This window comes from Mya arenaria, chromosome 16, assembly GCF_026914265.1.
Source record: "Mya arenaria isolate MELC-2E11 chromosome 16, ASM2691426v1".
Classification (NCBI taxonomy): Eukaryota; Metazoa; Mollusca; class Bivalvia; order Myida; family Myidae; genus Mya; species Mya arenaria.
Window position 1 is genome coordinate 48,298,901 of NC_069137.1, and position 18,394 is coordinate 48,317,294.

The window sequence follows — 18,394 nt, forward strand, 5'->3', positions numbered from 1 at the left end:
CGCAATTTTAACGATCTAGCGAAACATTTACCGAGACTAATAAGCCTATAGCATGTCCCCAATTCCCTTTGGCTTTTAGCGGAGCAGGGTTAGGGACAGGAAGAAATGTTGGCAATACTACGCTATTATTTTCAATAGGTTGAGAAAAGATCTAAAGAATTTTAAGCCGCAAAATGTTCACTTATTCTGAAGTATGGGCGCCGCCATTTTGTTTTTTTATAACAAAGCGTCTCGGTAATGTAGATCAGGTATTGGGTGTTTATTCTCCGGATCACAAAGGATTCGGAAACAGTTACAACGAAACAACGAAAAAACGTACGATGCATTCCTTTTTAAATTTTCACCTAAAACAATTGTAAGGGTCGAATAAAAAAAAGAGAGTCGAGTTACCGGAAACGCGGGTATTTTTGCCTTAAAAAGTATACGTTAATTGCAATAATTGCTTGCACAGTCAACAGGTTATCATGTGTGTAATCTCCTGTGTTTACAGAATGAACTACTGTCTGCAAATGCTGCTCCACATGTCTCACACTTGTATGGCTTCTCTCCTGTGTGTCTTCTCATGTGTGCCTGTAAACTGTTAGCATGTGTAAATGCTGCTCCACATGTCTCACACTTGTATGGCTTCTCTCCTGTGTGTATTCTCATGTGCCCCTGTAAATGGTCAGCCCGTGTAAATGCTGCTCCACATGTCTCACACTTGTATGGCTTCTCTCCTGTGTGTCTTCTCATGTGTGCCTGTAAACTGTTAGCATGTGTAAATGCTGCTCCACATGTCTCACACTTGTATGGCTTCTCTCCTGTGTGTCTTCTCATGTGTGCCTGTAAACTGTTAGCATGTGTAAATGCTGCTCCACATGTCTCACACTTGTATGGCTTCTCTCCTGTGTGTCTTCTCATGTGTGCCTGTAAATTGGGAGCCTGTGTAAATGCTGCTCCACATGTTTCACACTTGTATGGCTTCTCTCCTGTGTGTATTCTCATGTGTGCCTGTAAATTGGGAGCCTGTGTAAATGCTGCTCCACATGTTTCACACTTGTATGGCTTCTCTCCTGTGTGTCTTCTCATGTGTGCCTGTAAACTGTTAGCCTGTGTAAATGCTGCTCCACATGTCTCACACTTGAATGGCTTCTCTCCTGTGTGTATTCTCATGTGCCCATGTAAATGGTGAGCCTGTGTAAATGCTGCTCCACATGTCTCACACTTGAATGGCTTCTCTCCTGTGTGTATTCTCATGTGTTTCTGTAAATCACCTTTCTGTGTAAATGCTGCTCCACACGTCTTACACTTGTATGGCTTCTCTCCTGTGTGTATTCTCATGTGCGTCTGTAAATTGCAAGAATGTTTAAATGCTGCTCCACATGTCTCACACTTGAATGGCTTCTCTCCTGTGTGTATTCTCATGTGCCCCTGTAAATGGTCAGCCTGTGTAAATGCTGCTCCACATGTCTCACACTTGAATGGCTTCTCTCCTGTGTGTATTCTCATGTGCCCCTGTAAATGGTCAGCCCGTGTAAATGCTGCTCCACATGTCTTACACTTGTATGGCTTCTCTCCTGTGTGTATTCTCATGTGTTTCTGTAAACTGTTAGCCTGTGTAAATGCTGCTCCACACGTCTCACACTTGAATGGCTTCTCTCCTGTGTGTATTCTCATGTGTGCCTGTAAACTGTTAGCCTGTGTAAATGCTGCTCCACATGTCTCATACTTGTATGGCTTCTCTCCTGTGTGTATTCTCATGTGTTTCTGTAAATCACCATTCCCTGTAAATGCTGCTCCACATGTTTCACACTTGTAAGGCCTCTTCTTATATGTTATTTTTTTCTCTTTAAAACTAAAAATATTTGTACATTTAAGCTTACCGTTGACATTCAGTTTGTTATAGAACATCTTTCCTGAATTAGATAAACCTAATTGCTCATTGTAAGCAAACTTAGTATTGTTGATGTTTTCCCAAGTTTCTATGGAAGAGGTTTCCCTTAGTGAAATTGGTGTTATCTCTGTTTTTGACCTATTTCTATAATTTTGCTGATACTGTTCTCTGTCATTTTGTCTCAGCCACTGGTCCAGCTGCTGTAGATCATCTTGACTGAGTTTATCACAACCATGAGATATCCTTAGATGTCTCACACAGCAAACAGCAGAAGAAAAGGCTACCTTGCAAAATACACAGGGGTAACACACTGAAAATAGATAAAATGATCTTTGACTCAACAGTTACATAATTTTCAAAATTCATTAAATAAAACACTTATTGATAATATTTGATAAGATCAGGAACAGTGATTCTATAAATTAAGCTACATTTAAACATTTATCTCAGAAAATACAAGACTTTGCATGTACAACATACAAAAAGATTCAAATTCTACGAATTTTACCCCCGTTCGGTGTCTGTTTTGGCCTGAAAAGGAGGTTCTTGTCTCTGACTAGGCCCAGCTCTCTGGCATACTCATCTCCGTACCACACTAACAGCTCAATACCTGAAGTAGGACAGGTATATGTGAAAAAATCATACACTTTGTGTACTTACCATAAATAAATTCTAACAAACGTAAGTGTTTGCTATCAAATAAGCTTGAACGGCTTCATGGTTCTGACATGTAGGAGAAACATAATTCTTGTTTTCTGTAGAAGATGCCTCACTGTTACTGGAATGTAGTAAAACTTTACCTGGTATAAATGACCTTAAAAAACAGAAGTTAATACTGGAAGCTGATCACACCTTAGATAACTTTACCTGGCAAAATGGTCTGGCATTATGATGGAGCTCTAATTAATTCTGAACTGGTATTGAAATGTTACTGGCAACACCAAGGCAAACTCAACCTGATGTAGTTGTTTTGAAGGAATTTTGAGTACACTACCATGTAGACCACTACCTACAGTAATGGTCTTGCTACAATGTTCAAAACCCATTAGAAAACTCTACCTGGTATTATGGTCTTGAAGGACCTGTAATATATTCCACCCTGGTATTGGAATGCTACAAGATTCTGCTGGTCCTCTGTGTTAGCACAATTCACATATCTCATCCAGTTTGAGGTGGCCTTGTCCTTTGCATCTACGAAATGGCTTGGTATCCCTTCCTTGTAGATCTGAATTAGAATAAAAACTCTTATTTTTAACAGTCTTTTTTTTTTTAAACATGTTTCAACATAAATTTCCAAAATAAGTTGTGTTGTTTGACCATGACATTCTTACTCAAAAAGGGGTCTTTTGGTGATGACCAATGTGTGAACTAAATCTATCGACAGAAAAAAGCCAGGAAGGCTGTTAGTTCGATGGTTTACACAACCATATGTTCATTACAGGAAATTATCAATGATCACTCACATTTTAAAAAAGTTTGTAGTAAGGACTGATTAATTATGATGAATGACAAGCCAAACGTCTTATATCTCAGGACATTCTGATATATATACATTTCTGTAGCATGGTCTATACTTTATGCAAACATGTTTTGCTGACTGAACATAACAAGTCTCTCCCATGGTCAAAACTATGTCTCAATAAATGCAGGGTCAACAAAAACTAAGAATAAGATTTAGGAAGCTTCAGGGAAATGACTAAATACAGTGACATAAAACGATCTGTTTGAGCTAAAAAATGTTCCTATTCCATCAGTGTAATAATAGTTTAAACACGCTCACACTTAATCTTATTTACCTGCCAGCAGTAGCCTGAGCTGTGAGCCTGGTCAGCATCGAGAACCTTCACGCCACCATATGGCCCAAACATAGTCCTTGCTGGAACCTGCAATTTGATTTATACACTTTGTTAACCAGGTTGGAAACTGCAGTTAGACATACAATAAATTATCACAGTTCTGGCTGGAATCTGCAATTGACATACATTGTCCTGACATACAAAGTCCTGGCTTGAATCTGCAGTATGTGACATACAAATACAGGCTGGGTTGGAATCTGCAGTATGTGACATACAAATATAGGCTGGGTTGGAATCTGCAGTATGTGACATACAAATATAGGCTGGGTTGGAATCTTCAGTATGACATTCAAACATAGGCTGGAATCTGCTGTGTGACATACAAACATAGGCTAGACTGGAATCTGCAGTATGTGACATACAAATACAGGCTGGGTTAGAATCTTCAGTATGACATACAAACATAGGCTGGGCTGGAATCTGCTGTGTGACATACAAACATAGGCTAGACTGGAATCTGCAGTTTGTGACACACAAATATAGGCTGGGTTGGAATCTGCAGTTTATGACATACAAATATAGGCTGGGTTGGAATCTTCAGTATGACATACAAACATAGGCTGGGTTGGAATCTGCTGTGTGACTAGGCTGGAATCTGCAGTTTGTGACATACAAATATAGGCTGGGTTGGAATCTGCAGTTTGTGACATACAAACATAGGCTGGGTTGGAATCTGCAGTTTGTGACATACAAATATAGGCTGGGTTGGAATCTTCGGTATGACATACAAACATAGGCTGGGCTGGAATCTGCTGTGTGACATACAAATATAGGCTGGGTTGGAATCTGCAGTTTGTGACATACAAACATTGGCTGGATTGGAATCTGCAGTTTGTGACATACAAATATAGGCTGGGTTGGAATCTTCGGTATGACATACAAACATTGGCTAGGCTGGAATCTGCAGTATGTGACATACAAATATAGGCTGGGTTGGAATCTTCAGTACAACATACAAACATAGGCTAGGCTGGAATCTGCAGTTTGTGACATACAAATATAGGCTGGGTTGGAATCTTCGGTATGACATACAAACATAGGCTGGGCTGGAATCTGCTGTGTGACATACAAACATTGGCTAGGCTGGAATCTGCAGTATGTGACATACAAACATTGGCTAGGCTGGAATCTGCAATGTGACATACAGACATTGGCTGGGCTGGAATCTTCAATGTGAGGTCACTGACATAGAACATCAAGGTGAGGATTTCAAAGACCTTTTTCCATATTTAATAACTTACTAATGAAGCAAGACATTTGTTTGCAGACATCATTGACAGTCATCGAAATTAGACTTTTGGATGAACAAGCCCGAATTCTAATACTATTGCATCAGGAATCATATTTTTAAACAAGCCCTGCTATATTATATTCAGAATTTGAGCAAGCCCGGAAGACAATTTACCAGTGTAGGATTTGCGGGCTTGTGCTAATTTCAACCACTGCATTAATAGCATTGAAGCTATCAAAATAATTCAAATTGTTACATAGCATATTTTCAAACAATTATTTGTCCTTCAAGGGTTATTTTTGGCAGTATATTAAGCTGACAGATGTGGGGTTGAGAGATGGAAAGCTTGTCAACGACTAGAGTAAATTGAGCTGACCAGGTTTTGGCAGCGATGAAATGACAAATATGTCTAGGGTACGCATACTCGCTGGCAGATTTGTCTTATGATTTACCAACCTCGTATGTCATTTAAGGGCAGACTCGCTCATCAAACAATTTTTCAACAAAGACATTTTTAGAGGTCTTCAAAAAATGCCAAGTGTCCACTGCAGGTTAGACACTAACATTTTTCACAAGGTAGTCCCTAGAACTCATGGTCTGTAATCCAGGTAGTCCAGCAAACATTCTGGTAGTCCAAAAATATGCAAGCCAAAAACAAAAAAATGATGGAAATTGTGTACATTTTATTAGTTCATTGAATCACAAAATAACTGGTATTGCTTCCTTTGCAATTCAATGATGTCTCTGAGATTTTCCATCTCCTCTATATATGGTTGTGGCTCATCTGCGGGGATTTCTTGATGGCTTTCTAGTTTCTACACCTAGCTCCAGCTAAAATAAAGCATTTGTTTTTCAAGCCACAACCAAGGGCAGAGTAATCATCATGAGAAACTGTAGCAACAACATTACCATATAGTTAAGAGGCTGATTGTTTCTTAACCCGTGTGTCTGTAAGTTTATCATATACATGGTGGTCAATGCGTAATGCACGCTCAACACAAGACTCACTTAACGTGCAAGAATCATCAAAGGCATTAACAAAATTATCATTAACATTACATAAAGCATCAAATACAGCTGAATTCTTTGAGAATGTTAATGTTTCTATAAAGTTTAGGCTTATCTTTACTGCAACAAACACTTTCAATATGATGATTGCGATTACACAATTGCATATGTGTCCATATGCTGGGCACTCATTTCGCCAAACACTAGATGGGGAGCTTTTTCCGTGACCTCTGGTACCACAATATGTGCAAGTTTCTGCTTTGTCCTTGGGTGTCGGCTGATTTACGTGCTTGGCCTTTCGATATGAGCTGCTTGCAGCTGCCACTGCATTGGAGTCCAAAAGTTTCGAAGCTGAGCGCTTTCCCGCCTCCTTCGCTTCCACGAACTTAAACACGTCCTCCAGACTCATATCCTGTTTACTGTCACCCAGGAGGTCAAGTTGTATTTCTGGATCAGTAAATCCTTTTGTAAGTACATCGTGAAGAATGGCGTCAGTGTAATTGACGTCTGAAGCACAGTTGGCACATTTCACATAAAACTTGCAAACACCTGCTTGGCCACGTATACGCGCACCAAAACTTCTCACGGTCTCATCACGATCCTGTTTCATATTATGTAGATTAACTCTTGCAACCATTGTATTCTCCTCGCGAACGGCTAGTGCCTTGATGTCTGTGAGCACCTGATCTGCAGTAAGTTCTGTAAGAGTGTTACCGTTTGTACGTGTCGAGTCCTTTCTGAGAGGTTCATCACAACATTCTAATAACTGAACCACTTTGGTGCGACTATCAAGTTTGGTAGCAGCGACATAATCTGTCCAACGCTTTAAGAATGAAGCCCAGTCCTCACTCAGGTACCAGCTAACGCAATTGTTGGTCGCTTGACCCTCTCAATTTTGGTGGATAGGCCTTGAGCGTGAACCATGGAATGAGCCGTAATAAGTGCAGCCACGATTGCAGCCTCAACGTCATCCGTCACGTACTCGCATCCTGGTATTGGGCAGTGTGCGACTAGCATTGTGTTACTTTGTTCATATAAGAACGTTGTCTTTTTGTATATCTTCATTTAGATCAACAATGAACACAGTCTGAAAAATACTCAGATATTTACCAAATAATATGTTGTCCCGATAATTAACATTGGAAACGATACTAAAGAATAATTGGCACAGTACATTAATTGGCACAGTACGTTATTAATTAATTATTAATGTCATTAATGAATACAATAAGTAACATAATGAACTTGGTATCGATGATAACTTACAATAATAATATGCCAGAAACATGTTAGAGTTGGTGTTTCTTCAAATGCATTTTAACTTTGCTTTGACATATATCAGATATGGAATGACATAAGTTACCTTAAATAACATTTAAGAGTTGTTACATGCAACAAATATCTTTTTATTCAGTAGTGGGCAGAACAATGAATGGCCTTCCAATTTCTTGACCCAGACGCTGGATGACACAACATTTTCACCCCTGCATAACAGATGCCCAATTAGTTCCTGTTGATGTTTCCATGATTCACCATACCTCCCGTGTAGCTGACTACCCAAAGCTCCCTGATGTTGTCAACATTCTTCACTCCAATGAAGTGCATTTTGACCTGTTTCAAAAGAACAAACCAAACCATTGCAAATAGTTATATTTTACCTTATCTTACCATAACTTTATTAATAAATTAAATTTTATCATAAATGTAACATTATACGGCAATGAATTAATTCCTCCCACTATTTATAGTTCACCTTGTATGATAAGGCCAGCCAGCCAACACAGGCGGTCAGTTTATCTCTAGCAGTCAGAGCTGTACCATCCTCACTAATATCATATGTATCAATAATAAATAGTTAGAACACATGCAGTCGTTCTTCATAACATAACAATTAATAAGATGTTAAGATACATGACTCGATTTTAGGAATTGAGTGTGGTATTTGGTATTAGAATGCATTAAACTTGTTCATGTAATTAAGTTAAAAATATTTTTTTTAAATGTATAATATTTGTACCTGTATTTTTATGAAATAAAACTCACTGTGCCATTGTGAGAAGCCGATGCATACAGAATTTCTGCTTCTTGTGAAGAGGAGTCAGTTGAACCATCAGATATAAGGGCAAAGAAAGGGGCCTCGAAAAACTGATTTTGCTTTTGACGGCATTCATCAGCAATTGCTGTGATAAACTTTTTGCAGGCCTTTTCAATATTGTATGTTAAACCTATGTATGTGTTTATTGGAAGGTCTAATTGACAGTAGGCAACATAGTCTGTGTATGGGCAGCCAATTTTAGCAACAGTATGTGCATTGCGGAAAAGTTTGCATAGTCTGTCAAAGACATGTGCATTGCGGAAAAGTTTGGCATAGTCTGTCAATGACAGACTGAATCATTCAGCGTTTTGTGTGACTTAGCCTCAGTGTTTGACACTAAGACTTTTAGAAAAGGAGTCCACCGGACTCCTTAATTTCAAAATCAAGGAGTCCGGCATAAAATTAAGGAGTCCAGGATAATTAGAACATTTATTCAAATTTATTGACTCAATGCTCCAGCTAGCCCTAAATAACAGGTTGGGACACCCGCTGCCCTTTTCAAGTACCCGGCTGCCATTTTACTACACCCTGCTGTGTCCTTTTGTTTGCCAGTCAATGTCAGATATGAGTTATAAATGTACTTACTTTTGACACTAACTTAAAGTTAACAGCTGTGGTAACAAACTTTAAGTATTGAAAGAAGTAACATCACATTACATAAAAAGTTGAGTACTGGCCCTTGCAAGCGTCCCATAAAGGTTAATTTAATTCACATCAAAAGTGTCATTTCTGACCTACCCCCTGGCTGGAGCACTGATGACTATTTATTCAATGATTTCAGAGTCTGGTATTTCATTTCTGAAGGGCAAACTAGAGAATGTATTCCGAGAGCACATTTAAGTTATATTTTAATTGTTTTATTCAAATAACATGAACATGACTGAAACTTTTTATCTAATAGATTCTAATATGACTTGAAGAAATTGCCATGAACTGATGATCTAGCATATAGAAGCTTGGCCTCTTGTGAAGCGGCTGTGGAGCCATCAGATATAAGGGAATTGAACGGGGCATTATCAAATACTGAATTTTGTTTAATTGGAACATTCATCTGCAATCAATGCAATGAGACACTGACATGCCTTATATGTTGTGCCAATGCTAACAGACTTTGCAATATAAGCTTGGTACATGGTGACATAGTCTGTGTAGGACTGTCCTTATTTTTGAATAATGTTCAGCATCCATAAACAGAATGCACTACCTGTCAAAGATAGCTTTGTTCAGCTGAATTAACAAGCAGCCAGCTGGTGATTAACTTAATTATTTTTCCCTTTTTTGCATTTTCTTAGCTTATAATATTATCATGGCCCTTAAAAGTTTGTTGATGGCTTTCAATCGCACCTTACAGCGCACAGTGACAAAAGCTCCCTACAGTCAGGTACTCATATACAGATGTCAGTTCAAACATCAGCCAAGACTATTGTTTTAACCATGCTTGCTGAATTTCCTTTCTCTATAAATTACAAACTCTTTATGTTTTTTTTCTTTTTCAGTTCTTTTGAAATCCATTTTACCATTGACATAAACATTGTTTACATCTAAAATCAACGAGGAATATTTTTTAAACACCGTTTGACGGGTTTTATCGATTTAGTTACCATATTACAAACATTAAAAGATACATGAATACCAGTCAATGACGTCAATTACTACTTTAAAAAGCGTCTAAATCATAACGATTTGACGAGTCGCAAAATAATTACATACGAGCTTTCGGATGCTTTTAACCTTCGGATACGATTTGTGTACAATTGGATTTTGAAATGAAGGAGTCCGACGGACTGCCTAGACGGAAAATCCGGTAGTCCGAGCCGAATTTTAGGAGTCTCGGACTACCGGACTCCCGTTAGTGTCGAACGCTGAGCCTTTTCCTTTAAAGCATTATCATAATAATGTGGCCCTTTCATTCAGGTCATGCTCTTTAATGGTCTCAACCCTAAAATTTCTGCATCCCTCCTTGTAGGGGTCTATTTTGTCAAACAAACAACACACCTTAAAAATCATCTTTTTCTCATCATCAAGTTTGAGCCAAGGGTTACTGGTACTGCAGGCTTTCAAGTGACGAATAACAATAAAGTAGGGATAAAAGTAGGATTTTTTTTTGAAAAAGTAGGGAAAAATAGGAATATTAAGAGCAAAAAGTAGGGATAGTGAGGGCTCTTCACTTACCTTTTTGGATGTGAATAAATCATAATCACAACTAAACCTATCCATCAATTGTTATGTACATGTACATGTTGTTTTCTTTGCTTAGAAACCAGTGCTTCAAGAGGGATTCAGTCACAGGATGAGGAGATAAACCTGGAAATGGTGTCTCTGACTTGTCAATATGCGACACTCATTCTCATCATAGAACCCCTCTTGCAGCACTGAGACCTACTGCATCAATAGACTGGTTTAAAAATTGATCAATAGGCTATACGAAATCCGCGCGAAATGCGGTAAACAGTCCACGTTGTCCGTAACTGCTCGGCAATCTTCGGTAAGCTTTAAAGTAAGCGTTTATTGGTGATATTAAGCTAGTTGACATCAGGTTTAACGCAATATATAGCCTAATAAATATTTTATGGAAAGGTGTGAATAAACTATTAAGTAGCATTGGGCATATGCATGGTTATAGTCCATAAATTAGAAACACTCATTGTTCGAAATTGAATCAAGTCCGCAAGCTCTGTACTGGTAAAATCATCTTCTGCCCCAGCTTACATCAGTTCTGAATTTATATAGCAGGTTTGATGCTAAGCATTAGTTTAAGAATGCCAGCCTTGTTCATCAAAAAGTCTTATTTCGATAACTGTGACTTGTGATCTTTTCATTTCAAAAGGATTTTAATTATACAAACACAAATCAAAGTAAAACATGTTGATATTTGTATAATTAGCAGGTCACACTTGTGACTTACCTCTCTGGTAGCAAACACACCCATCCCTGCCCCTGGGATGCTGGAGACCCTGATCTGAAACCCGGCAGGCAGTGTCTGGTCTGCCCTGTCTGGGGCTTGCTCTGGGGCCTGAAGTTAAATATGAATTGTTCAGTTGTTTATCTTTCATTTTCAAAGAGCTCCAAGAAAAGAGGGAAAAAACTCACCCTAGAATGTGTTCACTGCCAGTGTTATTTTCGATGTTTTAAAGGTAGGTGTCCTAAACAGTATAACGACTTCGATTAAATAATACTTCATCAATACTTCAAACAAAACATCCATTACAGTTATGCCTAGTAGAAAACCAACAACACTGCACTTTTTTTGTCAAGCTTGCATTCCAGTAAAACATAACCCAACGGGCAAGGCAATCATTTAACAAGAAAAAGTTACAGCCCAGACAAAGGTTATTGAGCCGAACACACAGATATGCCCACCTTCGGAATGTAACCGAACCTCAACGAGTGGTAGTAAGCCGCACGGGCGGTTACAAAAACCCTCAGGTTCGACACAGGGCAAAGGCCGGGAGGTTGGGCGTGAAAAACATCAGAGATGTTTTCATTTTTCTATACAATCTATTCAAGAATTTAAGTTCATTAATTATATTCAAATGGAAATAACACAGTAAAACAAAAACAACTATGAAACTAACAAATGTCCAAGCTACACCTAGCTGCTCAGGCAAGCCATAATGCAACTTTATGTTGTAAGGTTCAAACAATTCTGTAGAGTGTCAAATATTGATAAACACAGTTAAAAAACCTATACTCCAAGTAATTTATTTTTATTTATCAAAAATCAGAAAACTTTCACATCTCAGTTACAATAATCAAGTTTTAAATTGAAAAACCTATATGAAAAATGTGAGTGGCCCACAGTGAAACCACACACCACCTTGACAGAGTTCAAGAATGTAAAATGGTGAAGGTACCGTCAGAGGACAGATAACTTAATGAAACTGATTCAGTCAGTCTTTAAATAAAAAGAAAAACCAATCCAAGTATGGTTTATAAAATATGAATATTAATACAAGTAGCATAGTTTAATTTGGTTATAAAATCAACCAAAAGACAAAGCTAAACAACTTTATAACAAGCCTATAGGTTGCTAATTATAAAACATTTTAATGATATACTTTATTCCAAACAAGCTACTTAAAGAAAAATTTTCCATATTTAATTTCATAATAAACACACTTCCCAATGAATCATTTACTTCCGTCATAGTGAATTGGTAGAACCCGTTACAGGAGCATGAAAATATATAGGCGAGTGCCTTTTTCGCTAATTTTGACCCCACTTGGGTAAATTTGCTTCTATAGGGGGTTGCATAATTTAAAAGTGCCTTCCCCCTGTGGGGTTATATGTTTGAATGGAATAGCCCTCAGATAAGAATATATTACAGAGCTAGACTTTTTTCACCAAAATGCATTTTTCAACACTTGTTTATAAATCACTCTTATTTCTTCTCAGTGAACTAAATACTTCCTAACTTACCTGTTTATCAGGTACGAAGGTGAGAGGTCCATGGATAGGACAGTCTCCATGATATTCTTTGTTACACTCCTCACAGACTAAAATAGATTGATGGCTTATCCCAATGGAAAAATATTGACACTTTTTAGCTTTTGATTCAAATTTAGCTGCAAATTTCCAGGTATTTACAAGGTGTCACATTTTCAGAGCTTTACAAATTGAGTAAAATATAAATATCCAGTTAATTTGTCACTCAGAAATTTTTTTTGATGAGATTCTCATCACATAAATTTTGAACAAAGGATAAAAAACAAGAGCTGTCACAGTATGTGACGAAGGCCCCGAATGTGACATTGACCTACGAACAAGGTCAGTACATGAAAAGTTGATCTTGCCTTTACGTGTCAAATACATATGGCAAGTTATTTTAAATTGCCTCTGAACATAAAAAATACCACCCATACTTGACAACCTACAATGTTATGTCCTTATATTCAGAATTCCCTTGTGAATAAACACTTAAGTGTATCTTTCACCTTAGAGGTAGGGACATGGGTCTTGCACACGACAGGTTGTCTTGTATGTGGAACACATGTAGCAAGTGATTTTAAAATCTGTCCATACAAGGGAAAATAACAGCCCTGACATGACAACCTATACTCTATGTCCTTATATGCAGTTCTCCATTGTGAATAAACACTAAGTGTGACCTTGACCTTTGAGGTAGGGACACGGTTCTTGCACGCGACACGTCATCTTGGTATGTGGAACACATGTGGCAAGTTATTTTAAAATCTGTCCATACAAGGGAAAGTTACAGCCCGGACACGACAACCTATACTCTATGTCCTTATATGCAGCACTCCATTGTGAATAAACACTAAGGTTGACCTTGACCTTTGAGGTAGGGACACGGGTCTTGCACGGGACACGTCATCTTGGTATGCGGAACACATGTGGCAAGTTATTTAAAAATCTGTCCAAACAAGGGAAAGTTACAGCCCGGACACAACAACCTATACTCTATGTCCTTATATGCAGCATTCCATTGTGTATAAACACCTAAGTGTGACCTTGACCTAAGAGGTAGGGATACGGTTCATGCACGCGACACGTCGTCTTGGTATGCCGAACACATGTGGCAAGTTATTTTAAAATCTGTCCATACAAGGGAAAGTTGCAGCCCAGACACGAGTAATTGAGCCGGACACACGGACGGACGGTGCGATTTTAATATGCCCACCTTCGGGGGCATAAAAAGCAAGGAATGGTAAAAAGGCCTTGCACTCTAATATCACTTTATACCTACTATTGATTTTTGGTAGAGGATTATATATAATGACTTACATTTTGCAGAGCATCAACCCAATTAAATTCAGTTCACATAAACCTAGATTTATCTGTTTTTGGACAAGCTAATAAGTATCAAATAAGTATTGAAATTAATGAGAAAACCTGTTTATATAATCATAAACAAATAATGTCCAGTCTTGTGTATCTTACACAGAAAGTGGTCATCATCTGGAGGCTCCAGGTTCATACAGTTGGCTGCAGTTCTCTCCCTTAGATTGTACTCCTTCCTGTCCATGTTATCACTATCGGAAGCAGTGTCTGTTGTTTTCTGCCGCTTAATCTGTTAAGCAAAAACATGATCGATCCAATCTTCAGGCAACAAATCTTTTAAAGGGACTTTAAACCAGATTGGCACCGAAATTAATTTTTTTCTGTTACAAATCTCAGGCCAATTATTTAATAAAATGTTTTACTTGTTGATATCATAATTGTAAAAAGAATACCAAAATTTAAAAAAAAAATCTGTCGAAGACCGATTTGAACCGGTGTCGCCAAAATTGCAGTCCAGTGTTGTATCCACTGAGCTACGAAGGCTTACTCTAAACGGGTGATATAAGCTAAATCACTCATTATAAAGGAATGAATTCTACTAGGTAGACATACCAAGTAATCTTTTTTAATGGAAAAATACAAAAAACACTGCAAACACTGCGAAAAACAAATAATTGTAAGTTAGTAAGTTTCAATGAATAGTACACATCGATACCAAGATTATGTCAGTTTTTGACAATTTTCTTTTTTTCCCTAATTTCATCATACGGAGTACAGTACCTTTAACAAGTCCTGCTTTTTAAAATTCAGAATGTGAGCCAGGCCATAAGACATTTTACCAGTGCAGGGTTTGTGAAAACAAAACAAATGTGTATTTTTTAGTGATAGCTAGGGACAGGATGTGTTTGTCCTTCTTTTTTTGAACAATGTACTGTGCACCTAAAGTGATTCTGTGTTTGAACATTTCATGCCCACCTTTTCCCCCAAAGGCTCCCTAGCATCCCCACTCTCATCCATCTTCCTCTTCGCTGGTCTCATGAAACGTGGAACTCGCCCCTTCTCCGCTGCTTCTGGAAATTTGTAAAGTAACAATGTGTCAGAGACAATTTGCTCATTAAAAATGCAAGCTCAGAGGCTGAGTGTTTTAAAAATTATTTGACAACATTACATATAACAGAGGACATGAGTTCTTTGATTAAATTTTTAATGGGTTTATTCTCCACCATTATACAATTCTGGTATGTTAAATTATCGTACGGAATTATAGATATTGCATAATAAATTATACTCAGGACAAAAAAAAAGTAACAAAGGGCAATAACTCAGTAATAAGCAAGAATAGAGTTATGGTTATTTGTACACTGCACTTCCTCTCATTATGCTCTACCATTGTCTGAAGTTTAATCGAATTCCATCCAGTAGTTTTTAAGTTATGCTCCGAACAAGGTAAATTGCAACGGACTGACGGACAAACCGATCGACCGACTGACCACAGGGTGACTCCAATAAACCCCCTTCAAACTTCTTTTGTCGGGGGTATAATTATACACAGAAACAATTTATTATTAAAATTTCACATTAGTGAAAGTTTATTGTATCAAGAGATAACCAACCCTTGGCTCTTTTCTTCCTCTCCATATCAGGGGTCCATTCTTCATCGCTGTCAGAGTCAGACTTGGCAAAGTCCACCACGGCATCAAAGTCACACTTCTCTGGCATTATTGACTCCTTAGCTTTGCGTGAACGGTTTGTCCCACCCTTCATGAAATCTGGCTTGATTGCAGGCAGGCCTAAGGGAAAAATGTATAACGGAAGAAGTCTGGCTTGATGGCAGGCTGTCCTAGGGGAGAATGGCTGTCAGCTGTTCAAAGAACTGCCAAATAAACCTTAGACATAAAAGTGCAGAAAATAAGTTTATCCGCTGTTTCATTGCTAAAGTCCATTGCATAGGTTATCACACGGCTAGGCGACCCGTTTGTGAAGTGAGGCCTGGGGGAAAAATATCACAGTTGGTCTTAGCCTGATTAGTCAATACCTTTATGAAGTCAGGACTAATGGGAGGCAAGCAGAAGAAAAAAACAGTTAGGGTGGCTCTGTCAGCATGCCCATCTGTGGAGAGTACTAAAGCTAGCTTTCAGGCAGGCTTGTTGGAGAGGAATAATAGTTAGTTCCGACCCTGTAACTTGCAATCCCTCCATGAAGTCTCTCTTCATGAATTAGTTTTAAATTTTTGGTGCAACTAACTGCCCCTGAAGGCTGTTTCTCCTTGCAAAAGTGTTTTACTTTTCAAATAAATACAGATTCTATGAATGAATGTGGAAGGTAATAATTGCTGGTCACGTAAGACATTCCTTTCATGAAATCTGGCATGATAGCAGGCAGGCCTGGCGGACAGATATATAAGTAAGTGCTGGTCAGGTAAGACATGTTTCCCTTCATGAAATCTGGCTTGAAAGTGTGCAGGACTGGCAGAGAGAAATACAAGTTAGCGCTGGTCAAGTAAAACATTCCCTTCATGAAATCGGGCTTGATAGCAGGCAGGCCTGGCAGAGAGAAATACGAGTTAGCACTGGTCAGGTAGACCCTTCCTTCATAAAATTTGGTTTGTAGCAGGCAGGCCTGGCAGAGAGATACATAAGTTAGTGCTGCATCTATGTGTTACCAGCTACACCGAAACTCGAAAACTAACGACAATGTATATATTTTTTCCTTTTAAACCAAAAAATGATTAGTGTCGGCCAGAGAAATGGTTGGTCAGATTACTGGATTCACAGTTGTTGTTTTTTCTTAACCTCTTATCCCAGAGGATTGGCTGTGTTGGTGGTTTGGTGCATGGTCTCTTTCTGTCAACCTGCGTTGCGACTAGTTAGGGTGTAGAGGTGGGTGTTGGGGGATGGAGGTGGTGGTCCTGTCAGAAACAGGCCTTTTCCTGCCCATTTTGGGGAAAAGACCCTAGATGTTTTGGGAAAGTTTGCATTAAAAAATATGTCATTATGAACAATAATAATCCACTTACCTATAATCCACTAACTTAAGTCAGTAAATGGTGTCATGATGCATATTTAAAAGAATTATGTATACAAAACCTGGACAGCAATTCATTCCAGTGTATATTTTTGGAATTATTTTTACCGCCTATGCCTTGTAAATTGGGAAAAAAAATGACTTTGAGGAAACTACAAATTCAGGTCAAAATGGTAATATAATGGCAAATATACAGGTTTATACCTTCTAATGCATCCAGTTGGTTCTTAAAGTGTAAATCTTGTTCTGATTTTGTTGATTTTTTGAGAAATTCATTGCTTTTTTATTCATTACATATAGTCTGCATATACAAAATTGGGATTTTTGGGGAAAAAAATGGACATTTTTTCAAAAGGAAAACAGGTAGAAGGCAATTAATTGCACCAAAAAAAATCACTGCATTTATAGAACTAATTTCTTTAAATGGGTCGGAGAACAGTCAGTTTCAACACAAAAATAGGTCAGAAGAAAACACTGGCTTTGGACACTCTGACTCAATGTTTTGCTATGGACCCATGGTTTAGAGTTATTTGATTTCACATTTAAGTGGATTACAAAATGACTCACGTTAACTGTATAAAACAATAAAAGTCATTATTAACAAGGGTTTATATGTACCCATGTAAAGCATAATCTCGTAGTTTTGTGAGATGTTTTTCAGTCGCTGCTGCTCTGCAAAGGACATCCTGGTGAGCTCCTCCCGGCTGTAGAACTTCCCGAGGTCCACATCCTTGTCAAGGAAGTGGTTTAGACTCAACTTGCTCAGGCCCTCCTAGATGGGAAAATAACAAGAGCTTTTTAAACAATGAGCAACACAGCATGATTCAAAAATATATGTACCGTACATGACTGGTTATAATACACAGATTTTGATGTAAAACAAGACGCCAATGCAACAACGCTGCATTAGAGCCAGATTTTTTATTTGAAGATGCAATTTTGCCTAGGATTTGGTAAAGTGACCTAGTATTTATAACCAAAAAGACGCATATTTATACTTATCGGAGATATCGCTCATACAAATATTACCTGATCAACAGAAACTATTCCATATGTGTGAGGTGAAATGAACATTTTATAAATACATACGTTTTTTCCAATAGGATCTGTCCCAGAGACCTAGTTTTTGACCCTAGATGACACACTTTATCGTCTAAAATTTCATGTACACAAATATTTTTAAAATTAATTAAAATTTAAATTTTTGAAAAATATGGGTAAATATGAAATTCATGATTGGGATGTGTGTTTATAAAATAGCAATTGAATTTAGTTGTTGACTGAAATCGATAGGTTTGGTAAGCATAGAATTTTTCTTTGACATCGGGGAAAAAAAAGACCTAGTGTTTGATCTGAGGTGACCCATATTCACAAATAGTTAGGACAACATGTAGACAAATATTCTGACCAAGTTTCATAAAAATTTGACAAAAATTAATGATTTTTTATGACCACAGAATTCTTTCTCCTAAATTTGACCTTGTGATCTAGATTTTGACTGGGGATGACCCATATTAAAGAACTGTCAAGATATTATACAGACAAATATTCTGATAAAGTTTCAT

At 37.9% G+C, this 18,394-nt stretch overlaps 1 protein-coding gene across 1 annotated transcript; it reads right to left on the minus strand.

Moving 5' to 3' along the window:
* Positions 1 to 462: 462 nt before the first annotated feature.
* Positions 463 to 17,903, minus strand: LOC128221747 (zinc finger protein 420-like). The gene is made up of 12 exons (XM_052930349.1): positions 17,859 to 17,903; positions 17,448 to 17,601; positions 15,419 to 15,595; positions 14,781 to 14,875; positions 13,965 to 14,088; positions 12,483 to 12,559; positions 10,969 to 11,076; positions 3,670 to 3,756; positions 2,933 to 3,098; positions 2,382 to 2,483; positions 1,911 to 2,183; positions 463 to 1,826 (listed from the first exon to the last, which is right to left on the minus strand). The coding sequence occupies exons 1-12, from the start codon at positions 17,901 to 17,903 to the stop codon at positions 463 to 465; spliced, it is 2,772 nt and encodes a 923-aa protein (XP_052786309.1).
* Positions 17,904 to 18,394: the final 491 nt, after the last annotated feature.

Bases quoted from the DNA above. Each gene is read 5' to 3' on its own strand.
- LOC128221747 (XM_052930349.1), bottom strand. From the start codon at position 17,903: ATGTTCATTTCACCTCACACATATGGAATAGTTTCTGTTGATCAG. The intron at 14,876-15,418 runs GTTGGTTATCTC...ACAAATTTCCAG, and splicing joins GAGGAAGAAAAGAGCCAAGG to AAGCAGCGGAGAAGGGGCGA. The intron at 11,077-12,482 runs GTAAGTTAGGAA...ATTTAACTTCAG, and splicing joins CCTTCGTACCTGATAAACAG to GCCCCAGAGCAAGCCCCAGA.